Source organism: Odocoileus virginianus, chromosome 31 (assembly GCF_023699985.2).
Source record: "Odocoileus virginianus isolate 20LAN1187 ecotype Illinois chromosome 31, Ovbor_1.2, whole genome shotgun sequence".
NCBI lineage: Eukaryota > Metazoa > Chordata > Mammalia > Artiodactyla > Cervidae > Odocoileus > Odocoileus virginianus.
The window spans coordinates 19,538,072-19,557,185 of record NC_069704.1 but is presented as its reverse complement, the minus strand read 5'-3'; the positions used below and the strand labels follow the sequence as shown (position 1 = coordinate 19,557,185).

At 34.9% G+C, this 19,114-nt stretch overlaps 1 protein-coding gene across 1 annotated transcript; it reads left to right on the top strand.

The window, feature by feature from the left end:
* Positions 1 to 11,687: 11,687 nt before the first annotated feature.
* On the top strand, positions 11,688 to 13,431 carry LOC139032415 (cytidine and dCMP deaminase domain-containing protein 1-like). Its single transcript, XM_070459356.1, has one exon. The coding sequence runs from the start codon at positions 11,747 to 11,749 to the stop codon at positions 13,292 to 13,294; it is 1,548 nt and encodes a 515-aa protein (XP_070315457.1). The 5' UTR covers positions 11,688 to 11,746; the 3' UTR covers positions 13,295 to 13,431.
* Positions 13,432 to 19,114: the final 5,683 nt, after the last annotated feature.

The following is a 19,114-nucleotide window of genomic DNA, read 5'->3' as shown; positions in this document are numbered from 1 at the left end:
ATATCCATCATAGAATTGAAAGAACAATAATATTCAATTATTAGGGATGATGCCAGAAAAATATTCTTAGATAATAGAATATATATTTATCATATTCATAAGTTACAAAATGGGTTACAAAATAGCATTTTATAATTAAAATTAGCATAGATAAGTGAACTGGAGAACAAACAGTAATATTAGAACAGGAGGACAAATAATTCTAGAGAGAAATTCAAAAGAGAAAAAAAAAGAGAGTGTGAACTGATAGACTGTGTTCAGATGCATTGAGCAGGGATTTCCTCTATGTAGAGAAAGGATAAATAAAAAAATGTGCCTTAAAAAATTGGAAAAAAATCTTTCAAGCCACAGTTCATCTCCAGACCCTGAGTCCTTTACTCAGTATTACAAAGATAGAAAGACAGAGAAAGGGCAAATAAAACTATTTTCAGGAAAGGCAAAGAGAGAATTGTCAAGAATTCTCTGAAACAAACAAACCTTGATTCAGTCTTCAGGGCAGAGATAGGGCATGTGAATGGAAAAATCACTAACACACTTTAGTTAATTATGGATTAATCCATGGATTAATTAGCTAAAGTGAGGTTCCTAAGAAATAGGAGTAAGTTTGGGAAGTCATAAATTTGCCTCAAATTTTATATATCACGTTAGCAGTCCCTTTGAATTATAATCTGCTAGGAATTATGTGCTGTGTCCATGTAGTCAAATTTGTAGTTTGTGTTAGCTCTGTCTTTCCATAATAAGGGGTTTTTAAACTCTATGTAAAGAAAGAAAACACAAAAAAGGCTTAGTATTTATTTTGGGGGGCAGGGAAAAGGGTTATACTTGGAAGACTGCATTTCACTATACAAGCTGATTTGCAGATTTCTGAAGGATAAAAGATCAAATGGGTGGTGGCAGTTACTGAAAGCAAGGTAATGAGACTGAGCCTGAGTCTAAGGCAGTGGTGGAAGGGGAGAGTGATGAGATTCAGCACAATCACCTTCTTTTACTCATGTCTTCTATAACACATTTTCTTTTTTCTAATGTTTTTTGGAAGTTGCTTATATATTTCTCCAGGATCAATTTTATTTCCTGAAGGCCTTTAGTGAAAACCTTTTGTTTTTCTGTTTTGAAGCTTGATAATTCTTAGATTAAGATGTTGCTTTCATTCCACAGTACGTATTTCACATTTTTCAACTGAGTTTATAAAATACATGCTTTTATTTGTTTTCCTAGCACTGTTTGCACCTCTATTCTTTCACTGATTTTCAGAAAAGTTTTATGTAAGTCATTTCATTATTTTTCTTCCTTTTGGCATTAAGCCATAGGAACTGTTTTTGCATTAACCTAAGAAGCTTCACACTTCATTTATTAACTACACATTAAAAAAAAGTTTTCATTTTCTACTGCTGTATATAGACCAACACAAATCCTCTGTTTGGGGTGAGAATCTTTTCCTTAATACCCAGAAACATCTATAAAGCTTTCTATAGCAGTTTGAATATTAAACACAGAGGAGTTTTATTTTGAAATGAAAAAACTTTTCTTTCTTCCTGTTTATTTTCAAAATCAGGCAAATTTATCTTTCTGTTTACTTATTATAAGGGAAGCCTGTTATAATTTCTATGCATACCCAATTCCAAGAATCAGCAGGTACTGAAAAAAAAGTTTTTGTGCTTCATTAACTTTATATATTTTATTGCTTTTTGTCTTATCATGTGTAAGATATTGAGGAAATAGTGACAGGAGAATTGAAGATAGTTCCTAAAGAAGCTTGTGATCTTTATGTTATTGATGTAATAACCAATAGTACTATTTTTCCAACACAAAGTGATTTATTTCATAGCTTTTACTTTCCTTGAAAGGATTATTCATTCCTTTGCATAATCGCAGGGTAAGTAAAACAGTTGTTTGATGGATGTAATTCATATTTTGGGTAGATTTTTAACAGGTAACTCCACAAAGTTCAGGGTATGTGCAAAAGTATTAATCTGAACCCCTCACCTACCACATATGTGTTTTTTTATCCTTAATATTGCTAAGAATACTGGCCTATGCACTATGGCAGGGCTGACTCATAAAAAAATACCTGAAGGACTCAGGATACAGATATAACAGTGAAATAAGTTTTATAATCATAAACTTAAATGAAGGGCTAACATAAAATATAAATAAAGTTAGTTTCTAGTTGTTTTTAAATATAAGCAGCAAAAATATGCTATTTATTAACACAGAAAAACTAAAAAGCAAATGTCAAGTTAGGAAAGCTCTCTTCAGCTTATGTGATAAAAAAATTTATGTATACTATACAGAAAAGCTCTTTTAAATAAATATTGTAAAGAAACGACCAAAGATGAAAAATGCATGTATAATAATGCAAGATACTCAGCTTCAGTGTTAATTAATAGTTCCAATTTCATGAAAATATTTATTTTATAATATTGCAGAAGCATTTTCATGATCACACCTAGTGTTTGTTACTAAAAATTGAAGTACAGATTTTTTTATACTCATGATGGTACTATAAACTGATAAAAATGGTTTCTAGATGCTAATCTGGCAGTCTTCATCCAGGTTTAAAATGGTCATGTCATTTGACCACCTGTTTCATTTCTAAGAGTTTATTTACCCAGAATAATATTCATACAGCTAATATTTATGCTTTATGGTGGTCAAAATAGTACTATTACCTACAATAATAGATAAATATGAATCAAAAGCTCTTCTCAAATAACTGGACTTCAAATGGTGACACCTATTTGGGCGTCTGTGAGGTCTGAGCACTAAGGATTAGGATCTTGGAGTACACATGACTAGTGTAAGAATAAATTTAAAAAAAAGAATACAGATATTTACATGACCAGTGTAAGAATAAATGAAAAAAAAAGAATACAGATATTTATAGATATTTAGCAGTGTAAGAAAAAATGAACAAAAACAAAAGAATACAGATAATACAGAGAAAAAGGAATGGTTCTTGGGGAAACAAATTCTCTTCTCTTTTACTTCTGCTTTGTCTAGAAATTGATTATTGTGATAGAACCTATCTAAAAGAAGTGCTGTAAGGATTAAATGAGTTGAATGCTTAGAAAATGCTTTAGTATATAGTAACTGCTACAAGTATTGTTATTGCTTTCTTACTATTATTAAAAAAGGGGAAACTTGAATTTGGTTAAGTTACTTCAAGAAACTCATCCAGATAGACTGAATTCTACAAATTATCTTAAAACCTACTTAGAGTAACATGTGCATGTCTGTGAGTTTTAATAGGCTTTAGATTCACCCAAACACCTACATAATAGTGACATAAAAGAAGTTGTTTTTAATGATTTTAGTTCTGGCTAATAATTTAAACAAACTTATGTGTAAAAGCTGTTCAATCTCTCTGAGCAAATCATTCTCTTTGTTCTCTTTTCTTATTTGCTTCTTTTTGTAAAGTATCAAAAGAAGACATAGTGAAGCATGAGGGGCTTATGTGATCTCCTGAAGAGTGGAATAGCTCTGAGGAGATCAGGCCCATTGAGGATGGTGTGGCTATAGACAAGAATGGAAGGACTCTGTATCTTAGAGACCTATGTACTCTTGTCTCCTGAGGAATGTTCCATTTTTTGCTTGATTGCTGCTTGTTTTACCTGCATTTGCCTCTGAAGTTTTTGGTTAAAACAAAACAAAACAAAACAAAACTCAGAGCACAGAATCTCTTAGCTTGATCAGAATCTGGGGATTACCCTCAGTTATCTTAACCTCACCTCTGCTCTAGCTGGTTCTGGGCCTTTGCGTCTCTGCCACATCTCCTGTTCCCACAGTTTACCCCAGCTTCTTCTGTGAGGTCCACTTGCTTCCACCTTGGCAGATTCCATGGCAGGTTATCTGGTTCTCAGATCTGTTAAATGGCCAAATGAACACACTGCAAAGGTCAGCTAAAAGGACATTAAACTGGAAAGAAGAGTAAGACTTTCTTGTCCTTCTTGGTGAAGGGAAAAGTCAGACACAAAGCATAATTATTTCACTGTCTGATCCCTGAGTAGTTTTATTTCCCACAATCCTCGGGGGTGAGAAGGGGGCCAATTCCCCCCACCTCTTACTCAAAACATTTGATCCTTAAAGTTTGAGTCTTGGTCTTGACATGTGTATTAGTGATCTATTGCTACATAATGCTATTGTTACAAATTTAGCAGCTTGACACAACACATTTATTATCTCACAGTATCCGTGGGTCAGGAGTTCAGGACAGATTAGCTGGGTTTGCTGAAAGGCTGCAATCAAGATGTCAACTAAGGTGTCAGTCTCATCTGGGGGTTGATTGGCTTGCTCAGGTTTACATAACTCAATTCATTACACTGTAAGACTGGGGGTTTTAGTTTCTTGCTGGCAGCTGGGTGAAGGCTGCCTTCAGCTCCTCAGTTTCTTTACATGTGTAGTTTCCCAACAGGGCCAATTGCTGCTTCAAAGACAATAAAGGAGAGAGAGACTCCAGAAAGTTGGATGCTATAATCCTCTGTAGTATAATTACATATTTGCTTACACACAGTGACATACATCCCACTATTTTCACCTTTTTCTGGTTTCTAGAAGGTAGTCTTAGGTCATGTTCACCCACAAGGAGAAAGGATTCACACAGGTACAGAATGGCAGGAGGCAGAGAGTATACGTATACATTAAGTAAACACAAGAATATTTTAATAAATGCAGAGTTCTATATTTTGTGGTTTTAAGGGAAAAAAAAGCATGGCTAGAAGTGCAAGTGCTTATTTAATTGAAGTGTGAATTGAATTAAAATTAAAATTGAATTAAAATTCTCTCTTGACTAGAGAAATGGGCTTCAGAGTTGCAAATTAAAAGTTTATGCTTCATAAACAAAATGTCTAATTTTTTTATATTTTTGCCCCGAGTGTAATTTCTTTCTAGCCAGAGAATTTCTTCTTAGAGAATTTTGTTCATGACTTTATGAGTACAGTTTTGGCATGACACAGCTCAGTTCAGTTACATCTCATTGAGGCTGTGCAGACAGTTCAAGTCAATCAATGTGGACAGAAGCAAAATACGCCACTTACAGGCCTTGGGGAAAAAGAATCCTCCACATATTCAGTCTACTCACTTTTCTTCTATAGATCATGGCATCAAAACAGTAGGAGAGTATGGGTTCTGAATAACTGCATTGAGTAAAAGAACTTTTTACCCACCCAGGCCTAATGCACACCATATTGCCCTGTGGAAAGAGACTTTCCTTGTGTTAAGGTCACTGAGATTTGGGGATTGTTCGTTAAAATAGCCTAACCTAGACTAACACAAGTAAAAACTGTCAAGTCTTAAGGATGTGAGGAGAAGATCATCTAACAGTTTTTCAGATGATAACAGTTTTTAATTAATGTCATGAGTGAAGTATTTAATTTTCTGGGTTAGGCAACTATTATAGACACTGCAGTATCTTGAAATATTGATTCATCTAAGTTTCTTCTTTTTTCATTTAATTACAGCATAGAGAAAACAAAAACTTTTCAAAAATGGTGAAGAAGAAAAATAGTTTCACCATGCTCTGGGTTTCAGAAAATAAGATGTAGAAGTACTTCTTTATGTTTGCAAATGGTCACTAGGGACAAATGAATATACTCAATGCACTGTGTTTCTCAGATGAATGTTTTAAATCCCTTTTCCCCCTGTGATTGTCCTAAAGAGATAATAAAATTGAAAGTAAAACTTTTCCCCCACAATTTCCAATTATATGCCCTATCAACGAGGTCACAATGCCATTAATTATCTAGAAGATATTGTTCCCATATGTCCATAGGGACTTACTCAACAACATGATAGAGTTCACTGTCAGGGCATTATTTCTCCTGTAATAGACTATATTTCCCTTCTTTAATTTTATCCTATTTGTACTGGTTATGTCAACTCCTGAAGCGTCTTTCTCCCTTGAACATTGATAAAGAAAGATATCTTCCTTTTTAAAAGAAACTAGCGAAGCTTAACTAGAATGTACTCTCAGATTGGTCCTCATTATAAGTAAGTATTATGTGCTGTAGACATTGCATTTGTGAGTTATGTGAAGTATGAATTCATGATTTATTACTCAATTCTCTCTATAGCTATGGAATTTTCATCCTGTAAAGTTTAAATTTGGGGACTACAAAGGCAACACTTCAAAACTATATGAAGCTAAGGTAACTTTTCTTAAGGAATAATGTACACTTGAGGATGGTTATCTTTTTTGTGTTTTCTATTGATATTGTAAATGGCAATGTAATTATCTTCCTTGCGGGAAAAGAGGAGGGCAAATCTCCAGAGAATTAAGAGAGTCTTTAAGAGAAACTCTCATAGATACTGGAGTTGTCCCTGATAGAAGTGGCAACTGGCATATAACTCACTTGACCTTCAGAATGATGACCTCAGTGCTATACGGATTGGCAGTATGGTGGTATGGAAACTATTCAGGAAAAACGAAAACTTGATATGTCCCCTGGGATTTGTCATCCATATGGATTTGCTTCCCACTTGGATAATTTTGAAAGGAGAAGCCTTGCTAAATTATCCTGCAATGAAAGGCAATAGAAACTGAACAGTATAGGTTCAAATTCCAGCTTTTAGTGTAGCAAAGACACTTGAGCTTTTAACTCCATGGAATGAATTGCAAAGTGCACCAATAATAAATATGACTACTCAGTTGTTTTAATTATCATGTAAGGAATGAAACTTGGGTAGAGAATGCAGAATGTTGATAATTGTTAAAGCGGGTGATGAGTACTTGGGATTTGTTACACTCTTTTGTGCATTTTGTACATGTCCGGATTTTTCAAAATCCAAAGGTTTTATCAAAATGACTCATTATGTGTATGAAGATCTGAGTCTTAGGAACAAAGCATGGCTTCAGAGGGCTCAGTGATGATAGAAGTTAGATTCCAGATGATGGTGAGTTGACTTAGAGGAGTAGGGGTAGAGAGGAAGTAAGAAGCTAACAGACGTGTTTGTAAGATATTTAGAAGTTAGAGCCAACAGTGTTTGATAATGAAGTCTATGGAATGCAACTGACAAAAAGCAGTTATGACTGTACATATAAATTTTCTCTCAATTTCTGGTACTTAAAAATGAATTTATTTGTCAGCAGTATTTTCTCCTGGACTATGGTATTTCTTGAGGCCTAATGTTTGATAATTAGAATCTACAAGTATATAGGTAAAGTTAGATGAAAGATTAAAATGTTTCTCCCAAATTGAAATTGTCCAATTTCAAAGGAGATGTGACCTTTTCAAGAACAAACTGGCTTTACTGCTCTCCTTAGCATTACTCATAGATAGCCCTCAGATCGTTAACAATAAGTATTACACACCAGTCTTCTGTTTATATTTCAAAGTCTAATATGTATTTCTTATTTGCTATATTTCAGGATAATACAGCTTTAATTTAAATAATAATGATGATGATTATTATGGGTTCAGAGAGAAGTCACACTGTGACTGTAACAACCTCCAGAGATTGAGTAAAGGTGTGGGAGAAAACTGGGAACTGCTGTGTTTTGTCCCCAGAATGAGTAGGCATAAGTTCAAAGTGTGACTTCTCTAAAGGGGTGTACGAATAGGAACTCTAGGGTCATCTCAGGAGCTTCAGGCTACTGTTAGATATTCAGCAGGACTATAAATATTAGGCAATTCTTAAAAAAAATTATTTTTATTTGGAAGGAATTTTTTTATTACTTTTGCCATGTTATTATCATTACACATATGAAACATTTTTAATGGAACATAATACGGTAAAGTTGAAGCGCTGGGGACACGGCACTGGGAACAAGCAGTCCAAATCCTAATGTCAGTTCTGTGGCTGCTGAATCACAAACTTTTGACTGTGATTGCTTTACCAATTTTAGGCAATTCTTACATCAAATTGGACTAATAGCATAATGATTCTTTGTAATCAGAATATTGGAAATAGGATCAAAATCAGTGGCAGGAGTTAGTGAAGACTGAACCAGGCTTTCTGTGGGGAACCCCCCCAGGCTTTAACTTCAAAGACAGGACTCTGATTTATATATGAGGTACTTGATTTGATATTGGGAAACCAAAGCTTAAGAATACAAAAACAGCTCCTTAATGAGACTTTTATTGACTTCCCAATCAAAATTATCCTTATCTCACCCTATTTCTCTAATGGCATTGCTATTTCATTTTATTTGTAGCATTTGTTACAATTTGTGATGCTCTCCTCTAGTTTATGTCCTTATTTACAGTTTCCTCTCCTTAGAATATAAGCCCCTGATAAGGAAAGATCTTCCTAACTTGTTTATTCTTTTTTTTTTTTTCATGGTTAAATTTTCTTAATTTATTTATTTTAATTGGAGGATAATTACTTTACAATATTTTTTTTTCATTTATTTTTATTAGTTGGAGGCTAATTACTTTACATCATTGCAGTGGTTTTTGTCATACATTGAAATGAATTAGCCATGGATTTTATGTATCCTAACACATATATATGGAATTTAGAAAGATGGTAACAATAACCCTATATGCAAAACAGAAAAAGAGACTCAGATGTATAGAATAGACTTGTGGACTCTGGGAGAAGGCGAGTGTGGGATGTTTCAAGAGAACAGCATTGAAACATGTATATTATCTAGGGTGAAACAGATCACCAGCCCAGGTTGGGTGCATGAGACAAGTGCTCGGGCCTGGTGCACTGGGAAGACCCAGAGGGATGGGTGGAGAGGGAGGTGGGAGGGGGGACCGGGATGGGGAATACACCTAACTTGTTTATTCTTATATAATAATCATCTAATATAATTTTGGTTGTTGAGTAGGTAGTCTATTTGGATTTTTTGTTGTTGTTTTTAGTTGCTTAGTTGTGTCTGACTCTACGAGGCCCCCTGGACTGTAGCCTGCCAGACTCCTCTGTCCATGGGATTTCCCAGGCAAGAATCCTGGAGTGGGTTGCCATTTCCTCCTCCGGGGAACCTTCCTGACCCAGGGATTGAGCTCGCATCTCTTGAGTCTTGTTTCTTGCACTGGCAGGCAAGTTCTTTACCACTAGCACCACCTATTAAAGTACCGTTAATTCAAAACAGCCCTAGTGGTCAGGGCAGAGTTAACAGCAGGATTACAATCCATTCTTTTCCACTAGGAGAGTGTATATGGGAAAAAAAAAAAAAACCTAGATGGGTGGCCAAATCACCTTGAAAATATTGATGGGCCTAATAATAGGAAATGCCATTTGCTCCTGGGAGAGTGGCATCTGCGAAATGTTTTTAGCAAGATGAACTAGTCTATCTAGGTTTGCTTATGCTATATAATCCTGCAATCTCTGGATTTATAGGACATAGCTTCCTAGAGTATGTTATACAATTCTCTAACTATTGCAGAAAAAAAAAGAGAGATGTTTCAAGATCAAAATAGCTCCCTTTCATCTCTTGATGAAGGTGAAAGAAGAGAGTAAAAAAAGCTAGTTTAAAACTCAATATTCAGAAAGCTAACATCATGATATCCGGTCTAATCATTTCATGGCTAATAGATGGGAAAACAATGGAAACAGTGAGAGACTATTTTCTTGGGCTCCAAAATCACTGCAGATGGTGACTGCAGCCACGAAATTAAAAGACATTTGCTCCTTGGAAGAAAAGCTATGACAAACCTAGACAATGGATTAAAAAGCTGAGCCATCGCTTTGATGACAAAGGTCCATATGCTCAAAGCTATGGTTTTTCCAGTAGTCATGTACAGATGTGAGAGTTGGATCATAAGGAAGGCTGAGTGCTGAAGAATTGATACTTTTGAATTATGGTGCTGAAGAAGATTCTAGAGAGTCCCTTGTACAGTAAGGACATCACACCAGTCAGCCCTAAAAGAAATTAACCCTGAATACTCATTGGAAGGATTGATGCTGAAGCTCAGGTTCTTTGGCCACCTGATGGAAAGAGCCAACTCATTGGAAAAGACCCTGATGCTGGGAAAGGTTGAGGGCAGGAGGAGGAGAGGGCAACAGAGGATGCGATGTTTTGGTGGCAGATCTGACTCAATGGGCATGAGTTTGAGCAAACTCCAGGAGATAGTGGAGGACAGGGAGGCCTGGTGTGCTGTAGTCCATGGGGTCACAAAGAGTCAGACATGAATGAGTGACTGAACAACAACAACAGTGTAAGTGATACGGCTGCATACATCACTTAGAAAACTATATGTTACATCTGAGTCACAAAGCAGTCTAACATGGCAAGAAAGTACCAGGACTATAGCACTGGCAACTCTGCATCTCTCTCTGCTTTGCCTACACCTCATAATTGCACTTGAAATAATCTGTAAATCTTAGTATTGGGTAAGATCCCTTGTTCTTATGAGTCTAATGTAAAAGTCAACCATTTGTGCTATGACATCTGTGGGTTGGTCATAAAGCAGGAGTAAGAGGGAAGCAGAATACGTGAAGGTTAGGGAATGAATGGCTTTCAAGTTTAGTTGTTAGGGAACACATGTACACCCATGGCGGATTCAAGTCAATGTATGGCAAAACTGATACAATGTTGTAAGGTAAAATAAATGAATAATTTAAATAAAAAAAATTATAAAAAAAAAGAAAAAGAAAGCTTTTATCTGAGAAAGCCTGAGGAATATCCTAATTGTGACTTAAAATTATTCTTGCATTTCCTTGCTTGTATAATCCCATTTAACTTCAAAGTTTTAATTAGGTTATATTTATATTTATAATTATTTTTATATATTATATATAATATATAATTATATTATAAATATGATATTGTCCAATTATAGTTTTTATAATTATTTGACAAGTAGAAAACAAAGAGAGCTGGTAATAAACTCATACATAGGTCTCTGAAGACCTTATATCTTATATAAGCATGAATTTCACTCTTTTTAAGGAAAACAAATTCACACATTTTGCAGCATTAAATTTCACACACAAAACACAAAACTGTATATTTCATAGCAAAAATCTGTCTTCAAATAAGTGATTATTTTCTAAGCTTTCACTGGTCATTAAACCATTATCACTTTTATTGTTGCACATAATAATTGGGACTGTTATGGATACTTATATTTACAATATACTTTCACAAATACTATCTCATTTGGTTATTAAAACAAGTATATGAGAGTAAATATTGTCCAATTTCCATTGATTAAAACAGTGAATATGTGACTCCAGATATTTTGATTTCAAATGCAAGATTAGTTTGTCAGCATTCCATTTCAACCCTTCTTAACACTGAGAGGAGTGGTGCATGTGAATACCTTTGAAGCTAGCATACCATGGCTCAGAAATCTAAATATATAAAATGTGTTATGTGATAATTTATTCATAGATGTAGTACTTCTAATGATAAAAATAGAACTAATCTAAATGCAAAAATGACACATGGATATATGCTATGTTGTGCTCAAGTCATGCCTGTGAATGCTGTCAAGCATAGGATAAATCATAAGCACACAGTGATGAGAGAGGGCTTCCCTTGTGGCTCAGCAGGTAAAGAAACCACCTGTCATGCAAGAGACCTGGGTCCCACTCCTGGGTTGGGAAGATCCCCTGGAGAAGGGAATGGCTACCCACTCTAGTATTCTGGCCTGGAGAATTCCATGGACTGTATAGTTCATGAGGTTGCAAAGAGTTGGACACAACTGATCAACTTTCACTAATGATGAGAGAACAGTGTAGAAAGCCATATTTGTGCACATGTGAGCATGTGTATAATTAAATTAAAACAGGCGGCTGGGGCAAAGATCATGCAGGACAGCGAGAGGTTCCCTGGGCAGCAGAGGCCGCTAGGCTGGGGATGAGAGAAGTGGGGCAGATGCAAAATCTGGAGAGCGCGGGGGCCGGACGGTCAGTCAGCACCCAGACGGGCAGCATGACCGGTGAAATACCAAGGCTTTCTAAAGTCAACCTTTTCACTCTGCTCAGTCTCTGGATGGAACTCTTCCCAGCGGTGAAAACCCAAAGACAGAAATCTCAGGAAAAGGAGGAAGGAAAGCATGGACCCTTAGGAGACAATGAAGAGACGGCCAGAGTATCTGCTGACAAAAAACAGGTGAAGAAAACTGGTCTTGTGGTGGTGAAAAATATGAAAATTGTTGGTCTCCACTGTTCAAGTGAAGATTTACATGCTGGGAAAATTGCTCTGATAAAACATGGGTCAAAGCTGAAAAACTGTGATCTCTATTTTTCCAGAAAGCCATGTTCTGCTTGTTTGAAAATGATTGTAAATGCTGGAGTTAATCGAATTTCATATTGGCCTGCTGACCCAGAAATAAGTTTGCTCACTGAGGCTTCTGGTTTCGAAGATGCAAAGTTAGATGCCAAAGCAGTGGAAAGACTGAAGTCAAACAGTAGGGCCCACGTGTGTGTCTTACTTCAGCCTGTGGTGTGTTACATGGTGCAGTTTGTAGAGGAGACCTCTTACAAATGTGACTTTATTCAAAAAATTTCCGAAACATTGCCAGACACTAACTTTGATTTTTATTCTGAATGTAAACAAGAGAGAATAAAAGAATATGAAATGATATTTTTGGTTTCCAATGAAGAAATGCATAAGCAAATACTGATGACTATAGGTTTGGAGAACTTGTGTGAGAATCCGTACTTTAGCAATCTAAGGCAGAACATGAAAGACCTTGTCCTTCTTCTGGCCGCAGTAGCTTCCAGCGTGCCCAACTTTAAACACTACGGATTTTATTGTGGCAACACGGAACACAGTAATGAAATTCACAATCAAAGTTTGCCACAAGAAATTGCAAGGCACTGCATGATTCAGGCCAGGTTACTGGCATATCGAACTGAGGATCATAAAACAGGAGTCGGGGCAGTCATCTGGGCAGAAGGAAAATCTAGAAGTTGTGATGGGACAGGCGCCATGTACTTCATAGGATGTGGTTATAATGCTTTTCCTGTTGGATCCGAGTATGCTGACTTCCCGCACATGGATGACAAACAGAAAGACAGAGAAATAAGGAAATTCAGATACATCGTGCATGCGGAACAGAATGCCCTAACATTTAGGTGTCAAGAAATAAAACCAGAAGAAAGAAGTATGATTTTTGTGAACAAGTGCCCTTGTGATGAATGTGTACCCTTAATTAAAGGTGCAGGCATAAAACAAATCTATGCTGGGGATGTAGATGTTGGAAAAAAGAAGGCAGACATCTCTTACATGAGATCTGGGGAACTTGAAGGTGTCAGCAAATTTACATGGCAACTGAATCCATCAAGAACTGGTGTTCTTGAGCAAAATGAGCCTGAAGGCAGAGAGAATGGCGTGTTGGGACCTGTACCCCTGGAGGAAGAACCGCACCAGAACAAGAAGCTGCGTCTTTCAAACCACTAAGAAGTCTTGTCTGAGCAAGGGCTGAAGGCCTCAAGAATTTTTATTGCACTTTTAAAATCCAGCCTTGTTAACTCAGAAAATAAGAATGGATTTTGTAAATAGTTGAAAAATTTTTTAAAGGAAGCTAATTTATTATTAGCATACAAAAAAAAAAAAGGCATAGAAAAAAATAGGCAGAATATACAATATTAAACATTTGTTTCAATGGTGATGTAATAGATCTAATTTTTAACCTCAAACTTTTTGAATTTTAAAATTTTCTATAATTTCATAATTAGAAAAATATAGTTTATGTATATATGTAGGAATTTTAGCAGGCACACTATTGTGGAAATTTCTACTCTCTAGTCTTAATCAAATAATGGGTTATCAACTAAATAAAGTCCAAAGAAATAGACTCACATCAACTCAATGACACATCAGAGAAGCTTTTTTATCTGGTTCACCAGGACATACAATCATATTGTAATGCTTTACTTAAAAATAAGCTCTTGAATGGTTTTCAGAATGACTACTGGAAATGTTATAAAATGACATAAAAGAATGTTGAGTCTGGCATTTAAAAAATGTGACTTATTTGCAATAAAACAACAGATTGATGAAGGATATAAGCATATGCCTGTAGGCACCAAAATAAAGCTAAATACGTAAATTTTTATGGAGACCTAATGAAAAATAATAGAAAAAAAACCGAGAGAAAAGAAAGATGAAAGATGAGACTTAGTGTGATATGTTTCAAATCAGCCTATAGCAATATAGCCCATGGCAAATGGAAAAAGGGAGACAAGTGAAAACAAAGTTAAAATCTCTGCAAAGGGAGAAGAAATAAAGAAGTTGGTAAACAACTATATAAACTTAAATATAAGAGGCTTCAATCCCTTATGAGATTTACTTCTGGAAGTGACTGTCCTCTTTTTGAACAATTCCAGTAACAAAAATATCTCACCAGTCAAATGTAGCTCTTTCCAGTTCTGTATGATCCTAACTATTGAGAAAGTTTTTCATTTTAATTTTGGTCGTGTTTGTTCAAACACCTTGTAAACTCTACACATAACCTCACTTCCCACTATAATGCTACACAGACTGTGTCTAACACTCATTTGTTTTTACTCTGCAATTCTTCTGATTTGTAAATAAATATTTCTCTCACTTTTTTATGTTAAAAATTTCCAGTTCATTGAAGTAATTCTCACACATGATTTTAAGGTTTTCACCACTCTGTTCTTTCCCATCTGAATGCTCTCTGGATTATAAAAATCTTTCTGAAAACTCAGTCCCTTTTCCTGAGCAAAAAAAAAAAACAACAAAAACAAACAAACAAAAAATCCATGCATGAATTAATTTAGCACCTTGAGGTAGAAGGGGACTCTGACAACCTTCAATCTGAATACTACACGTTTATGGCAGTGTGGTCTCAGAGCCTGTTAGCATTTGGGACAATGACATACCATGGTTTACTCATAGTATCTTCTCTTGCCATTTAACATTCCTGTCTTTTTCACTCTTGCAGCCTCTAACTTGTATTTCTTCATGTTTTAGCTTTGTGGTGACCAACACTTCCTCTTTACTGACTTGATCTTCGGCATTAATTTGTAACACATTTTCTGTTCTGCATGTGAGCTCTTCATTCTATTTTTCAAGGAAGTTGCCTCCTATACATTAAAGCTTTCATACTAGCTCTCCATTTGGCAGATAGTGTCTCTATTTTCAGATAAGTAACAGATACAACTTTTGGTAGCAAGGAATAAAAATAGTGTTTTGTAGAAATCACTGATTTGCTTCATTGGTTATCATGTGACTTTTGTGCATTTGATCCTAGACCTACCTGGGTAAATGAGTTGTTTTTCCAGTTTGTCTACAAGAGTCTTCTGAGAGAGTTTTTCAAATGGCTTCCTGAATTTCGATATTCTACATTCACCATGTAACTTGGTTTTTTGTTCTGGTATTCCTGTAGAGAAAAAAAAGGAAATGAGGCTAGTCTGCTGCGATGTGTTTCAGTGATGCATGCTGGTTCCCAGCTATCGCAATGTCTCTTTCTAAAGCCTCCAATATTTTTCCTTTGAAGATATAATTTATACATACACAAAGATCATTCATTAATCTCACTTCATTCTGTTTTTTTTTTAAACCAGTATTGCTTTTGATAGCTATAATTTTGGCATTTCTCCTACTCTTCAAAATTATAAGTAGTGTTAACTATTACTTATAAAACTTGCCATATTTATTTATCAAAATCATCCTTTGTAATAAAATTGTTTTTCTTCTTTATTTTTATTTTATAATTGAGGATATAAATTCAAAAACTTGGCAAGAGATATTAAGATAAATAGGGGAAATTAAAAGCTTTCACCTGGTGCTCTGATCTCAAATTCTGAGTGTTTTTCATCGCAGGATAGCTGACTTTCAATGGTCACTGAATGAGCTTATCCACAAGTTACTAGAGCATCTAGAAAGGAATGCATTGTTTTTTCACACATACTAGATTTTAGGTTGTCAGGCTTTTCATCTGAAGAAAATATCCCAGAAAAAGAAGAGAAAGGAAAAACATGGATAGGACAGTACCATAATGGTTGCTAATCCTTACTGAATGTTTATAACACAGCACTAGCCTAAGTATTTCATACAACCTTACATATTTTATCTTCACATTAGCTCTATGAAGTAAATACTATTATTATCACCATCCACACCTATTATAAATACGGAGACTGAAGCACAGAGGAATTACATAATTTTCCCATGATGGAAGCTAGCAAGTGGCAGAATTTTTATTTCTACCCAAGCCAAATATACTGCCCTGAGTCAGTAATTCTGACTGACTCCTAATACCTAATGAACAGTGCATGTAGTGAGCTTTTAGTCATGATGACATAATTAAAGTAAAAAAAAAATTACATATAGAGATATAGACATATGGGTAGATACACAAATAGATAGATACCCTTGTACATTTTCCATAAGAAAGCCTAAGAAATTATTATTTATAGGTTACACAGGGATGGGTCTTTTGGTCCAGAAAAGCACAGAGATATTTTTGTTTGTTTTTTTGAAGAAAAGTTGGCTCATTTTGTACTTTCTAAATGTTTTACTATGTTCATTTACATCATTATTAATAATAGTGATAACAAAAGAGAATTTGTTCATAAAACATTGTTTAAAAAGTCTCATATATTATGGCTAGTAATTACTCTGAAAATTCAGAATAATTTCTGATAGAACAGTGAGATCTATAAAGCCTCATGAAAGCATTGTTTTCTTAGAATATTTATCTTTTTTTTTCAATCTCAGATATATATATATATATGACTATCTTTAGCCTTTCTTATCTATTTAACCAAAAGTACAAAATTAAGTATTCATGTTTTCCAAAGGCTTCGTTTACCTATATTTTAGTAATAATATTATTTTTTGCTCCTAACTGAATCCAAAGTAGAACTTTTCTTGTTTATTTAGCTGCTTTTTTCCCCAAGAGATTTAACTGTAAGTAGGATAAGTGAAGGAATTACAAGATAGCACTAAGTAAAATAAAATTTTCAAATATTTAGAATTTTGACAAATTTCCTCATACTATGTAAACTTTATAATTGATACGAAGAATGTATTACACATTTTTCCATTTTGCCAGATTTTCTGAAGAACAGTCTTTAAGTTGTATTCTCCTCTCTGTCAGCTTCCGTCACACCCTCTTCATGGTGTATGGGATCCAGGGTTATTAATTTCCACACAAACCTCTTGATATTCAGTGGTACTGAGTATCACATTTTATAGTTCCTTGATACTCATTGACACTGTGTCTCATTCCTAAGGACTCCATTCTTTTTGAATAGGCATTAACTTTCTATTCAGTTTTCCAACTACATGCTCATTTCATTGTCATTGTATTATTCAAATAAACAAGATACACAAATATATGTATGTGCATACATATTAATAGATATGCGTATCATATGTATATACAAATTAAAGAGATAAATCTAGTTTCCAGTATTTGCAAAGGTACAATGGAATAGGTATCAATATAAACTAATTGTTAAGTGATTAAAAAGTTTGCAAAGTGATTTTTGTGAGGCAACATGTCACTAGTGAATTAATTGTATCATTCCTAAATTGCTTGAGAGAAATTCTGCTCCCAGTGTCAAGCTGATCATTCTGACACTTTAAGGAATGATTCATAAATCTGAATCATGCTCTTCCATAGAAATTCATTTCTCTTTTTCCTTCTCCAAGTTTGTTTAGTTGGAGGAAATATTAAAAGAGTTATTGATCACCCAGCTCTTCCATTTTTCTGAAAAATTCTGTCCCCTTGCCCTCCACAGGCTGGGCAGAGCCTGTGGGCATTGTGCGTGGGATGGGGGAAGGTAAGGGGACTAGGGCGTATTGATTGCTTGTACAGTGCATGAAGACTGCAGTGATTACCAAAAGTAGCATAGACAGCATTTGAATTACAACTATTGAGCAATTTCAGAGAAATTGAAAATCTGCCAAATTGCTAAATTGTCCTTGACGTGTGAAAGTCATCTCATTGAAACAGACTGACTTGGGAAAGAGACACCATTAACTGGCAAAGTAGGAGGGAAAAGGAAGTCTTCCTAGGACAGGTCAATACAAGCTCATTCCACAGTTGTTTTAGAGTGTCTCTACTAATCTTTTAGAAATAAAGAGTCACAAGTTAATTACACATATCTATATGTGCTAATTAGTTATCTATTACTATATCTACAATTTTGCCAGTATATGAATACATTACTGTTGCTGTGCCTATCTCCACAACCTAACCATTTGGCAAAGTATCTAGGTTGTTCCTAATAATCTGGCAGCAAGTCGTTTCTAACCACTTTTCTTCTTTTTACAGATTCTCAGGGTCCAGAACACCTTCGAGTATTATTTTAGATAAATCTTGAACTAGGTCAACATGATTTATAACTATTATCAAGATTCTTTAATATGGAGAGACCAGAGCTAGTACTCCTCACTATAAAAAGTTATATCTCCAACAGGAAAAATTTTCACTGACATAGTCCAAGGCCATGAATAAGTAACCACAAGAAGTAGTTTTGAACCCATCTCAATCATACACAGGTCCCATGCTTTTGGAAGCCAATCAGCATCAAAATTACTCCAGTAACAAGGTTCCCACAGCTGAAAGTCACTCTTGTTTAAGGACAATATTGCTTCTTTCTTTTTTTTTTTTTGACTGTACTGCATGGCTTATAGGATCTTAGTTCCCTGACCAGAGATTGGACTCAGACCTTTGGCAGTAAAAGCACAGTGTTCTAACCACTGGACCAGCAGGAATTCCCAATTTTTGCTTCTTTAAATACCTGAAACTCTGATCATGTTATTTCCATCTCTATATAGAATCAACACTAACACTGTTTGGCAAGACTTGGTTTTCAAGTGCTACTTTTTCTTGTTTAGCAAGCCATCAATTTAGCTTTTCTTTGTTTCACATATTAAAAAATGGTCTTTATTTTGATATTTTCTTGCAAAATAAGGCATAAATAAAGCTAGTTTGCAGAAAGGCAAATCACACATTTATTGATACTTTAAAAAGATTAAAACTGGCATTTTAAGTGATACATGTTTGTGTGACAAAATATAGATATAAAAAATATTTAGAATTGAAAGGCAATAGCAATGATACTAAAAAATTAGTGGTATATATGTCAAGTAGAGACTGAAAGGAGGTTAATAGTCCTAAAAGAGTATATTAACAAGCAGATTAAAAGTAAACAAGCTAATCATCCACTCAAGAAAATAGAGAAATCATAAAATCAAGGGAAATAGAAAGAAATAATAAATATAGGAATATATTAAAAT

Bases quoted from the DNA above. Each gene is read 5' to 3' on its own strand.
- LOC139032415 (XM_070459356.1), top strand. From the start codon at position 11,747: ATGAGAGAAGTGGGGCAGATGCAAAATCTGGAGAGCGCGGGGGCCGGA.